The sequence below is a fragment of the Arachis ipaensis genome, chromosome B4 (genome assembly GCF_059453495.1).
Source record: "Arachis ipaensis isolate K30076 ecotype BB chromosome B4, ASM5945349v1, whole genome shotgun sequence".
Taxonomy (NCBI): Eukaryota; Viridiplantae; Streptophyta; class Magnoliopsida; order Fabales; family Fabaceae; genus Arachis; species Arachis ipaensis.
Genome location: NC_142439.1, coordinates 16,334,614 through 16,347,605, shown reverse-complemented (window position 1 = coordinate 16,347,605; position 12,992 = coordinate 16,334,614). Strand labels below are relative to the sequence as shown.

At 29.1% G+C, this 12,992-nt stretch overlaps 1 protein-coding gene across 1 annotated transcript; it reads left to right on the top strand.

Moving 5' to 3' along the window:
• Nucleotides 1–7,606: 7,606 nt before the first annotated feature.
• On the top strand, nucleotides 7,607–12,097 carry LOC107639010 (two-component response regulator ARR2). The gene is made up of 6 exons (XM_016342417.3): nucleotides 7,607–8,159; nucleotides 8,665–8,817; nucleotides 8,901–9,275; nucleotides 9,679–9,755; nucleotides 10,095–11,279; nucleotides 11,529–12,097. Exons 1-6 carry the CDS (start codon nucleotides 7,976–7,978, stop codon nucleotides 11,595–11,597), a joined length of 2,043 nt encoding a protein of 680 aa, XP_016197903.1. The 5' UTR covers nucleotides 7,607–7,975; the 3' UTR covers nucleotides 11,598–12,097.
• The last annotated feature ends 895 nt before the right edge of the window (nucleotides 12,098–12,992 follow it).

Below are 12,992 nucleotides of genomic sequence, written 5' to 3'. Positions count from 1 at the left end.
AATTATTTGCATTTTATTCGTTACTTTTATGGCATTTTCATTCCCTACTGAGAACGTGTGGTTTGTTCTCACCCCAAAATCTTCTACCCTTTCAGTGACACAGGTTCGAAGACTCAGTATGAGCCCGCAGACGAATAGTTGGAATTGTTTAAAAGGTAAGTTGTTTTCATAGAGTTCCCTCGCCTTTATTGATTAGGATTTTATTTTACCAAAAAGGATATATTATGTATCCAAGTTTTATATTAAATTTATTTGTATAGCATTTATTATTAGTAATAACTATGTGATAATAGTAATCACATAGTTGAATTTATTTGTATGGCATTTTATATTAAATTTATTTATATGACATTTATTTTAATTGCATGCATCAAATACAATAATAATGATTGTGCGTAATTTGAATTGTTCTAATGGATAGTTGAATTTTTTCTTTAAGTAAGTATGCATAATTTAAATTATATCTTATACATATAGTAATTTATTGACTAACAATAAATCTAAATTTGCGACGAATTAATTTTTAGCCTATTAAATAAGATGATATCATAAAAATAAAAGAATAAAATGTCATTTTCGTCTCCAAACCCTAAAAGAGTGAATTGTTATTTTTATTTATTTTTTACTAACGGTAATATAGTGTCAATTTCATAGTAAATTATAACGAGTTAAACCCCAAAAAGATCCCTGAAATTGACGTCGTGCACTAAAATCGTCCCTAAGATTCCAATTGTACCAATTACGTCCCTGAGATTGACAAAAATGTACCACGTTAGTCCCTGATCCAGTTTTTATTAACGACGTGATGACATGGCTTGATGATGTGGGCTGTTGTGACACGTGTCACTCCATGATTTGGCCACGTGTAATGGCATGATGATGTGTTAACCAGTGACACATGGCATGCTGATGTGGATGGTTGTGTCACGTGTCACAATGCTATTTGGCCACGTGTTGCAACAGTATTCGTCCATGTGTCATCCATAATGTCATCATTATAGATGCACCAAATTAGTCCCTCACTTTGTATTAAGTGACTCATTTTAGTCCCTAAAATTAAATGTCGTGCACCAAACTAGTCCATTCACCTGTTTTTTCTCATTTTTTTAAAAATTTAAAATTTTTAATATCTTGAATACACTAATTTCAATTCTATTTTTTCACCTATCGTTTAAATACAAGTGCTTTTATAAAAAATTTTAAGATTTTAGTTTTAATTATATAAATTTTTTTCTATAATAATTTAACATTGGTAAATTTTGTAATATATAAGTATGTTATTATAAAAAAAGAATTATATGATTGATTAGACACATTTTTCATAAAAAAAAATATTTTTAACAAGAAATTAAAAATTAAAATACACATTTTTTTCGGTTCTTATGAAATACACATTTCTGTTGTGTGTAAATGTGCTAGACTAAAAGCACTTCAAGCACCCTCATTACCATTTTCGACCTCTTCAGTCTAGACGAAAGAGGTCGGAGATGGTAGTGTGGTGTTTGAAATATCTTCACGTCAACTCCAAGACGGCGGTTAGGGGTACCTGCAAGAGAAAAAATATTTTATAAAAGCACTTATATTTAAATAACATGTGAAACAATAAAATTGAAATTAATGGATTCAAAGATATTGAGAATTTTGAATTTATAGAAAAAAAGGATAAAAAACTAGTGAAGTGACTAGTTTGGTGTCCGACATTCAATTTCAGGGACTAAAAATGAGTCACTTAACGCAAAGTGAGGGACTAATTTAGTGTATCTACAATGATGACATAATGGATGACATGTGGACGAATACGGTTGCAACACGTGGCACAAACAGACACATGGTCAAATAACACTGACACGTGACATGACCATCCACGTCAGCATGCCACGTGTCACTGGTCAACACATCATCATACCATTACACGTGGCTAAATCATGGAGTGACACGTATTACTAACAGCCCACATTATCACGTTGTTAATAGAAAATAGGTCAGGAACTAACATAGTACATTTTTGTCCATCTCATAACTTAATTAGTGCAGTTGAAATCTTAAGAACGATTTTAGTGCACGACGCCAATCTCATAAACCATTTTAAGGTTTAACAAATTATAACCTCCACTTCTTTAATATAGAATTGTTAATAAAATTAACAATACGATAATATTATAACAATTTTATAGCGTTAAAAATTTAAATAAAATATTTAAAATATTAAGAATAACTTAAAGTTTTGAGTCAAATATTAGAGACAAAAATTCGAAATAAAAAATAACGGGGATGTGCATTCCAAAATAAAGCTTGGTAAGAAATTGTTATATAGTAGTTAGTTGTTTGATGCAAGAAATCTCCCATTTTTATCAAACTATGAGTGATATTTTGGTACAACTTGTATGAGTGAAGTGAGTGCACGTTTTTCAAGAGTAGAGAGCGAAAGAACGATGATATATGAGACAAGGGTAACCTTATCCTATTGAACTTCAGCTAGGAGACACGTGTCCCTTCAGGGGTATGGCACCGATTTGCAACCAATCAGAAACAAAAAAAAATTAAAAATAAAAAAATCAGGCTGTAAATTTGAGAAAAAGAAAAAGAAAAAACAGAAAACAAACAAAAGAGTCAGAGTGCAACACTGCACATAGTGCAGAACATTATTATCATTCATTTTGGGGTTGGGGTCCCTTAAAAAGTTAGAGTTACTGCTTCAAGTCTTCTCCCACCAATTCAAGAGAAAGTTTCCCAACTACATACCCACATCGAATTTCATGCCATTATATTGCATGGCTTGTTTTTATGATATCTGTAATTATTGTGTTTCAAGTGATTATCAAATTCTGATAGTATTCAGAGAATAGTTAAAGTTATAGCTAGCCACATTTTTTGTTATTCTAAACACATGATAACTAAAATATTTTAATTTAATTATACTTTTTTTTAAAAAATTGATTATTTAGTTTTGACATTAAAATTTCGAAATAGTATTTTTAATTTTTTTTAAATTTTATTTATTTGATGGTTTATTTTCTTCAGAATTAACTTTTTCTATTTTTCCTTTATTCTTTCTATAACGTGTTATAATATCTTTTTTTAAGACATTCAACTATTGTATTTAGTTGAGAATCAAATGTATGGTTATTGGTTAAGACATGAAAAATTATTACTATGATGATACTCTTTTAAATTTCATGAGAAATATAGTTTTTTTTTTTCATGATTTCGTGTTTCTTAAATAAAATTTATTGTGAAATTAAATTTTTGTATTGATTTAAAAATTTTGTATAATTAAAACTAACATTAGTTAAAATTATCATTTTATTTGATTATTTGAGATAATTTGATAATTTATTGTTTAGCTCTTCAAGTCTACTAGATAATTTCATAATGTTATTTTTTTTTTATACTTTTTAACTATATTTTTTAAGTATTACTAAAATTTATAGACTATATTTCATCATGACTATATTTTTTTATACTCTTCAAGGCCACCTATTAATACATTTTATGAATATTTACCCTTTTGTTTTTTAGACTTTTTTCTTAAATTGTTCTGCCTAATCCTAAGTACAAATCGTATTAGAACTCGATACATGAGTTTACAGCTAGTAAAACAGACATATATCATATGTATTTATTTAAATTGTTTGGATATATATTTTATTATTGTATTGTGCTTATGTATTTTTATTTAATTACGTGCTATGTGTTATGTCTTTTAAAGAGAAATAAAAATTCTAATTATATAGTATTTATTTATATATTACTATTATAAATTATTTTGTAAATAAAGAATATTATGATATATATATTTGTATGATCGGTTAAAAAAAACTTTTTATTTTAATTTTTGCTTTTAAAAGTTCCTATAAAACGTAAGTAATTAGTAATACAGTAAATATAAGTAATATTGTTGCCATTAGCAATATGATAATTTAAGTATAATAATATTCTAATAGTAAAAGTATTACAAGTTGCATAATATTCTACTCTTCTTCTGATTAAGGAAAATGCTTTATGAATTATTAAGCTATATATGCAAATCCATAAGAATAATAAATGTTATACCATCACATATATCTATTATTTTAAAAATGTAGTATATTAATATTTCAATTCATTGGAACATAAATTGTGTTGTTTTTAATTAGTCTTTGATCGTTATCCAAACTCTATTATTAAAAAATTTAACTAATTTGATTTAAATTGCAATGGCCTTTTTCAATACATTTTTTTCTCTTTCACTAAACTTACAAAAATTGCAAAAAGACAAATTCATCTATTATATGACTAACTCAGTGTGTGAATATAAATTAATTTAAATTAAATACATTAAGTTGTGAATGAAAACCTAAGCCATCCTCAAGATGCTATATGAATTCAAGTATATATACTTACTAATTTATTTTTAACTAATTAATGTTGAATTTGTTTGCAACAAACAAAAGTTATTGCGGATTTTCCTTTTGCATATAGTCGGTTACGTTTCCACGATGGTGTGCATGTCAAGAAGCTAATTAAGGTGCATTATCCATTCAATTCAATCAATTAAATACTTTATATAGGGATAATAATATATATAGCGTTTTTGGTACTTGCTTCGTATATATCCCAATGTATATGGACATTGACCAAAATCATTATCTTAGTTATGGCTAGAGTTGGATTTCTCAATTTGGGATTTTGAAAGGAGAATAATATTGTTCTTTTGATTATCTTAATAAGTATGTACAATGATTGAAATTTTAGTTCAAAATTGACATTTTTAAATAAATAAAAAAAATCGTATATATAATTTAATTTATATTATTTTTAGAGTCGTTATATCTTTGAACTCAATAAATAGTTACAGAACAACTGTGTATGTTTTACCATAATGAATATATGAATGAGTATTGATATTATATACCGAATAAAAACCCATTATATATGAGTACATGTTGGATACAATAATAAACTATGTATATAACCATTATATATATATAAGTATTATACTAGATACAATGTACCGAATAAAATATTATTTTATATAAACAATGTTATTTATCTATAAAATTTATTATTTAGTCGATATTTAGTTAATATTAAATTATAATCCAAAATTCTAAATTTTATTAGTATAAAAATAATGTATTAATCTAAAGTATTGGTTAGTATTAATAAAATATATTTGTCTCCTAACATTTTTCATTTTATATTATGCGATATTTTGGAAAAAAAATTATTGTGTTATTTATTTATTTGTATAAAATAACTATTATATGTTTAATATTTTAATTAAAATATTTTTTACGCACTATAACAACCAATAACCCTAGTATAATTTTATATCACTTCTAAGATTAGCATAATAGAATAATTTTACATAAAAATATTAGTTTTATCATAATATATATTACATCTAAAAAGTAATATTTTTTAAAGGCTTTTTTTTTAAATATATATATACAGAACATGAGAATAAATTTGTGAATCGATATTTTTAAAATTGATAGATTTTATTTTTTTTTACGGTTTCTCCCTAAGAGTACAAATAAATACACACAATTTTTTTTCCGATTTTTTTATTTAAATAAATATATAAAAACCATTATTACCAAAATACGCAAGAAAGATCAAAACTAGAATTATCCTTTTGACTTAGGCTTGGCTCATGTGAAATGGGAGTACTTGAGATTTGATTTTTTTTTACGCATTTTAATAAATAATAATTTTTATATTTATTTAAATAAAAAAACCTATTTTTTTTTCTTCAAAGTACAAATAAATGAACCTATTAATTGAAATTAATTGTTGATTTAAAATTTTGAATCTGATTGTCATCAATTATTATATATAAAGTAAGAAGATTTTTTCCATTTATATATTTATGGAATAACTAAATAAAAGCTGACCAAAATTAAAACGGTCAATTAATAAGAAGGACCAATAAATTAGTAAAGAAAGAAAGGAAAAACCATAGTACATGTTTTTCAATCATTAAATTTTGAAGATTAACCATTATCCTAGAGAATGAAAGAAAATCGTATACAAAATCTATTATAATGATTGCAGCAGCGTTGTGTGCTGCGGTAAACCATCTTACAACCTTTTCTTTTGTTTGAGTTGTGACATTATTGTCCACTTAAAATATCTTTTAAAATGGATTTAATCATTTAGAAATAATTTTAAATGTTCTTGAAATATCAATTTTTAATAATTTTAGTTAATAATTTTAATTATATAATATATATTAATTAAAATTAATAATTGAAATAATTAAAATATTAATGTTCTAATTTTAATTATAAAAAATATATATAATATATATTAATTAAAATTAACGATTAAAATTATTAGAATATTAATACTTCAACAACATTTAAAAAATTTTCAATCATTTAATATACTAGGTTTGTTTTTACTTTTTAGTTTTTATTGCATTAAGAGATAAACATTTTTCCCTTCATCTTTTTTCTTTTTCCTTTTTTATTAAAGAGTGAATTATAATTTTAACTTAAAATGTCATATTTCATCTTATACTACATATACCAGAGTTGTTGTTTTAGGTATTTTTTAATATATAAAAAAATAAAAAAAAATTGGAAATAATATATTTAATATTTTTTATTTGTTTCATTTACATCTTTATTTTAAATTTACAATGAAGTGCAGAATATCTGTATTCATATATATAAAAATAAACTAAATAGTTTAATTTGAAAGTCTTTATGTTTGTGTCTAAAAAAATTAAATTTAATTTCTATCAAGTCATAAATTGTCATAAATTATTTAATTATTAAATTATAATCTTTTTTATTAATTGTATTATATAAAAATTAAATATATTTATATCTTTAATGAAACGATTTGAGAGTTTAGACATTGATTTTGAAAAGTAAGAGAAAAGAAGAATGAAGACTAAAAAATAGGGAAAAAAACATGGAGAAAGAAAAAAAAAATTCTCAACGAAGTATATAAAATTAAATAGAAGGGAAAAAAAAAAAAAATCATTGGATGAATATGAGACGTTGTGTTGTGGTGTGTTTATGTGGCATGTCACATGTGGGGTTAGTTAATCCAATGAAATGAGCTGGATCCACTCTTTCAGGAGCACAACTGTGAGACCCAACTTTCAATTTTTTATTCAAAGCGTCTAAAATAATTAAACAAAACCCAACCATTTATTTTTTATTGCCTTCTTGTAATAATTTAGTAAAATACAAAAATAATTTTAATATTATATATTTAATTACATAACATCAATAATTATTTTTTATATTATTACGTAAATAAATATTTAAAAAAATAATATAATTAAATAATCGTGTAAAATATTTTATAAAATTAATATATTAAAATTAATTTTAAATAAAAATGATAATATTAACTCAACTAATACCAAAATTATTATTTTATGTTACTTTAAATAAAATCATTTAATTCAAGTTAATCTGATGTAAAAATTATTTGTCTAAAAAATAAAAATTTAAAATTAATTTAGTAACAGTCTATAAATTATAGTTCAAATGATATAATTTTTTAATATTCACTTAAAAATTCGAATCTCATTTTTTATTTAAAAAAAATTTAGTAATTAAAATTTATTATTATTGGTATAATTAGAGTAAATAATAAAACTACGCCCGAAATTCAGCATCAGCGTGCAACAGTGACAACAGCATCACCAGCTTCAGAATCAGAACCCCCAGAACCCGAATATTTTTTCCATTATATACTATTATCTGCTCCAAAAGAGAAAAAAATTAAAAAAAAAAAAAAGAAAAGAAAAGGTTTTTGGGCAACCCTTTTCTCTGTTCCTTCTACCAAGTTTCTCAAACTCGTTTGGTTTTTTTAATTTTCAACTTTTCTATGTCAATCTCAGCTATGTGAAGTGAGAAAGGAACAGTGTTTTGAGGTCACTGTTTTGTTGTGGTTTTTGTTTTATGTTTCATGCCCTCCTTGTGTTTGTGTTTTTGTCTCCTTGATTTGTTTTTTGGATCTGTGAACTATGAATCTTAGCAACGTCAAGGGATCCACCATGTCAACGCCTAGTTCATCAGGTTCGCATCTGAGGTCCACCGGAGATGCTGTCTCCGACCAGTTTCCGGCGGGTCTCCGGGTTCTGGTGGTGGATGATGACCCCACCTGCCTCATGATCCTTGAGAAGATGCTTAAAGCTTGCCTCTATGAAGGTGCTTACTCACTTTTCTTTTCTGATTTTTCTTTAATTTTTTTTTTGGTTTTCCATTTCCAAGTTGCTGAATTCTCTCTATTCAACTTGTTTTTGATGATTCCCATCTTGAATTTGTGAAAAAGAGAGCAACTTTACTTTCATTTCTGTTAATGTTTATGTGCATATAGGTACTAGTTGCTGATCACATCTTGTCACATGTTATTTCCTTTTAAAAAAAAAAAAATCTAAACTTGTTCTTTATCTATGGTTGTTGCTGTAATATCATATTCTTCTGCTAACATCTTCGTTTATTTATTTATTTACTCACTTTTAATTTTTTTTTCCTCTGTGATTGATTTCGTTTAACTTTGCTTGTTTTCTCATTGAGATGCTAGATGTTTTCCTTTTGCAGATATTTTGGAATTGACTGTATAAACTTTGAATAGATGCCAGATTTGCTTTTATCTCATTTGTGATTTTTCTTCATTTGTTTCTGAGTTTTGATGAAATTGGAGCTATTTCAGTTACAAAATGCAAGTGTGCTGAGGCTGCATTGGAACTTCTGAGAGGGAACAAGAATGGATTTGACATTGTTATAAGTGATGTGCATATGCCTGACATGGATGGATTTAAGCTTTTGGAGCATATTGGGTTGGAGATGGACCTTCCAGTTATTAGTAAGTATTGTTTTCAATTAGATTCCTTTCATGGATGAATCACATTGATCTAGTTAGTGACTAATTGTATTTGATGTTAACAGTGATGTCCGCAGACGATGGAAAGCATGTTGTTATGAAGGGTGTGACTCATGGTGCTTGTGATTACCTAATTAAACCCGTGCGAATCGAGGCTCTGAAGAATATATGGCAGCATGTGGTTCGGAAGAGAAAGACTGGTTGGAGAGATCCAGAGCAATCGGGAAGCATAGATGAAGGAGATCGTCAACAAAAGGTATCTGATGATGCGGATTACTCATCCTCAGCAAATGAAGGGAAAAGCTCAAAGAAGAGAAGGGACGAGGAAGAAGATGCTGATGAGAGGGATGATAGTTCCACTTTGAAGAAGCCGCGCGTGGTTTGGTCTGTTGAGCTTCATCAACAGTTTATGGCTGCTGTGAATCAACTTGGAATTGACAGTATGTATTCTTCAATTGTAGTCTCAATAAAAATTCCTTTCATTGTTGTTGCTTTTTGATTCCTCCCAATCTAATGTGGTACAGAATGGGTGAGTCCAATGATGGTTTGCGATAAGAGGGTTGTGAATGCCACAACTCAACCCTTATAATCATTGCATCTAGGCTTTCTAGATTGTGGATAGATAGCTAAATTAATTTTAGTGCTTAATTAAGATCCTCTTGTGACTAATTGTTTTAAACTCTCAATTAGATTTTTTTCCCCATTGATCTCTTGGAATACTTTCTTGAATAATATCCTATATGCGAAGCATTAAGTTGTTGTTTCTTCTTGCCTGATTTGTTGGAGATTTATCTAAAATGTAGTGCATTGTATTATGCTCCTAAATTTGGCATTTATATACAGAGGCTGTTCCGAAAAAGATTCTGGAATTGATGAATGTTCCTGGACTTACCAGAGAAAACGTCGCTAGCCACCTTCAGGTATGATACTACCGCGCATCAGTGTAGATTTCCTTTTCAAAGAGCTAAATAATTAATGTTGTCTTTATCTCTCCGACAACGGCACTTTGTTTTAGATTTCCTTTTCAAAGACCTAAATAATTAATGTTGACGTCATCTCTCCGACTATTGCGCTTTGTTTTAGATTTCCTTTTCAAAGACCTAAATAATTAATGTTGACGTCATCTCTCCGACTACTGCGCTTTGTTTTAGATTTCCTTTTCAAAGAGCTAAACAATTAATGTTGTCTCTGTCTCTTCGATTAGCACGCATAAGCTATTGCTCAAAGCAGCTAACTCCTTCTTCATGTTTTTGGTGCAGAAATACCGATTGTATCTTCGGAGGCTGAGTGGAGTTTCCCAGCAGCAGAACAACTTGAACAATTCCTTCATGAACCCACAAGATCCAACATTTGGGTCAACATCGATCAATGGAATTGACCTTCAAGCCCTTTCAGTCGCTGGCCAGCTCCCAGCACAAAGTCTAGCCAAGCTTCAAGCAGCAGGACTTGGCAGATCAACTGCAAAACCGGTTATGTCCATGCCTCTAGTTGAGCAACGGAATCTTTTCAGTTTCGAAAGCCCGAAATTAAGATTTGGAGAAGGGCAAATGCAGCATTTGAATACCAATAAACCGATAAACTTGCTTCACGGAATCCCTACCAACATGGAGCCAAAGCAGCTTGCCAATCTGCACCAATCTGCCCAATCCCTTGGTAACTTGAATATGCGAATCAATGCTTCTGTCGCACAGAGAAGCCCCTTGTTGATGCAAATGGGTCAATCCCAACCAAGAGGTCAGATGATAGGTGAAAATGGTTCTCATGTTAACCAGCTTCCAACTTCATTGTTGCAACCAACAGTACCAAACCGAATTTCCAACGGTGTTATCAGAAATGGGATTGCTAGCTCCAGCAACATAAATGCTGCTTATAATCAAGTACCACAAAGCTCTTCATTTTTGAATTTCCCCATGAATCAAACTAACGAGATGTCAGTCAGAAGTTTCCCTCTTGGAAGCCATCCAGGTATATCGAATATCACAACAAAAGGAATGTTACAAGAGGAAGTTACTTCAGGAATCAAAGGATCCAGTGGCTTTGTTCCGAATTATGATATGTTTAACGAACTCCAACCTCAAAAATCCCAAGATTGGGACTTAACAACCGCTGGCCTGACATATGATGCTACTCAGCATTCAAATCATGTACAAGGTAACACTGATGTCTCAGTCTCACCATCAGTTTTGGTCCATCCGGGTTTTACATCTATTCAACAAACTGGACAAAATAGAGATACTACTTCTTCAATGGGGAAAGACATGTTCTCCATAGGTGAAGGCATGGATCAAGGTAATCTCCAAAGCATTAGTCAGCCCCAGAATCCGCTTCTCATTGACAATTCGGTAAGAGTGAAGGCTGAAAGAGTTCCTGATGCAAGCTCCCAGACTAACTTCTTCCCCGAGCAATACGGGCAGGAGGATCTTATGAGTGCACTTCTGAAACAGGTTGGTCATTCCTTCTTCTAGGCCCTAAGATTCTGTTTCGTGTCTCAAGGCAGAAAATATAGAGTGGCAATGGAGAAAATATAGGTCATTCTTTCTTAGACTCGGTTTTATTCCCTTAATAGTCTTGAAAGGCTGCCACAGAATTTATAAGCCTGCTTATGCTTTTATTATTATTATTATTATTATTATTATTATTATTATTATTATTATTATGAACAAATTGACATTTTTCTGTGTTTCTGGTAACAGGAAGGCATTGGACTAGCCGAGAATGAGTTTGACTTCGACGGATATTCCTTAGACAACATTCCAGTCTAGAACAGAACCAGTCAATTTCTCTCTCCAGTTGCAGATGTAAATAGTTGCTGTTCCATATGGACCAAATCATTCTGCAATTAGTCAAGTTTGGACCTGCATGCGTCTAAATTCTTCAACACATCGAATTTGGTTCATGTAAAAAAATCAGACTTCAAGGAAAAGATGGTAAGTTAAGAAGAAGAATAACTACAAACTTCAACTGCATGTATGCAAAAGGGGCATACATGCAATTTTTGACTGATTCTGATGGTGAAATTTGTAGTAAGCTTTATAATGTTAGGGTGTTCATGAACATATTTTGGTTTTAGAGCAGAACTGCAGAAGCATAGGTTTTGATACATCTGCAGACTCTAGGAACATTTCTAACATCAATAACAAATTACTGAGAAAAAAAACTTTTATCCTCTTTGTTATTCCCCCCTGGTTAATGTTCTTGAAATTAAGCAGATGATTGCTTTAATTAAGCATGTAAATATTATTCCATTTGGTTGCTCAAGACATTCAATCTGGCCATTCTTTCTTAATTTTCTGTACTTTAATATCACTTATTTATATGTTTGTGTTTGTTGTTTTCTATTCCTCTCATTTTGATATGCAATACACACAGGAATCTGATTAGGTTTCCATTTTTTGTGTTTTGGTGTTTTGAAAAAGAAGAAAGGGGGGGGGGGGGTGTGCATTAGTCACCGATTTGTGATCGTGTCCAATTTTATATAAAGTTAAAAACCAACCATACAAAAAAAGAGTGAAAAACCTAAATTGGTTTACTTAATAGTTGAGATATATCAATTTGGTCTTTGGAGGATTAGTTTTCATTTCATATTAGTCCAAACATTAATTTCTATGAAAACAAAAATCACTTATCAGTGTCCACTGTGTCATCACCGTCGTGTTCGTGATGATATCATATGTGATAGTGTGGCATAATCTCTTTCAATCGACCTTAAGTTGGTCAAAGAAAAAGTGATCATTAGAAGAAATTGGGAATTAATTTCAGACCAAATCGATGTTTAACTCTTGAGAACTAATATATGGTGTTCATCTCAGTAAGAGCAAAATTATATTACATATCATCAGAAAAGATTATATGCTGAATATCAATTAATGTTTTTATGTAACATTAGGACTAATTTGAAATAAAGATAAGACCTTTTATGATCAATTTGACATGGCAAATCTTTTGAAGACCATTTGGATGGTTCACAATTCTTTTGAAGGCTAATTTGGGATTTTACTTATGAAAAAAGGGCAATCTAATGCACAAGACTATCACTTGGTGACTTTACCTATACAAGTAGAAAGATTTTCTTTTTACTTTTTAACTTTGAGCTTATATAGCTTTTAAGTCATAATAGCAAAAGGTCAGTATCATCTGTGAAAAACAAGAAAAATTAT

Bases quoted from the DNA above. Each gene is read 5' to 3' on its own strand.
- LOC107639010 (XM_016342417.3), top strand. From the start codon at position 7,976: ATGAATCTTAGCAACGTCAAGGGATCCACCATGTCAACGCCTAGTTCA. The intron at 9,276-9,678 runs GTATGTATTCTT...ATTTATATACAG, and splicing joins GAATCAACTTGGAATTGACA to AGGCTGTTCCGAAAAAGATT. The intron at 11,280-11,528 runs GTTGGTCATTCC...TTCTGGTAACAG, and splicing joins TGAGTGCACTTCTGAAACAG to GAAGGCATTGGACTAGCCGA.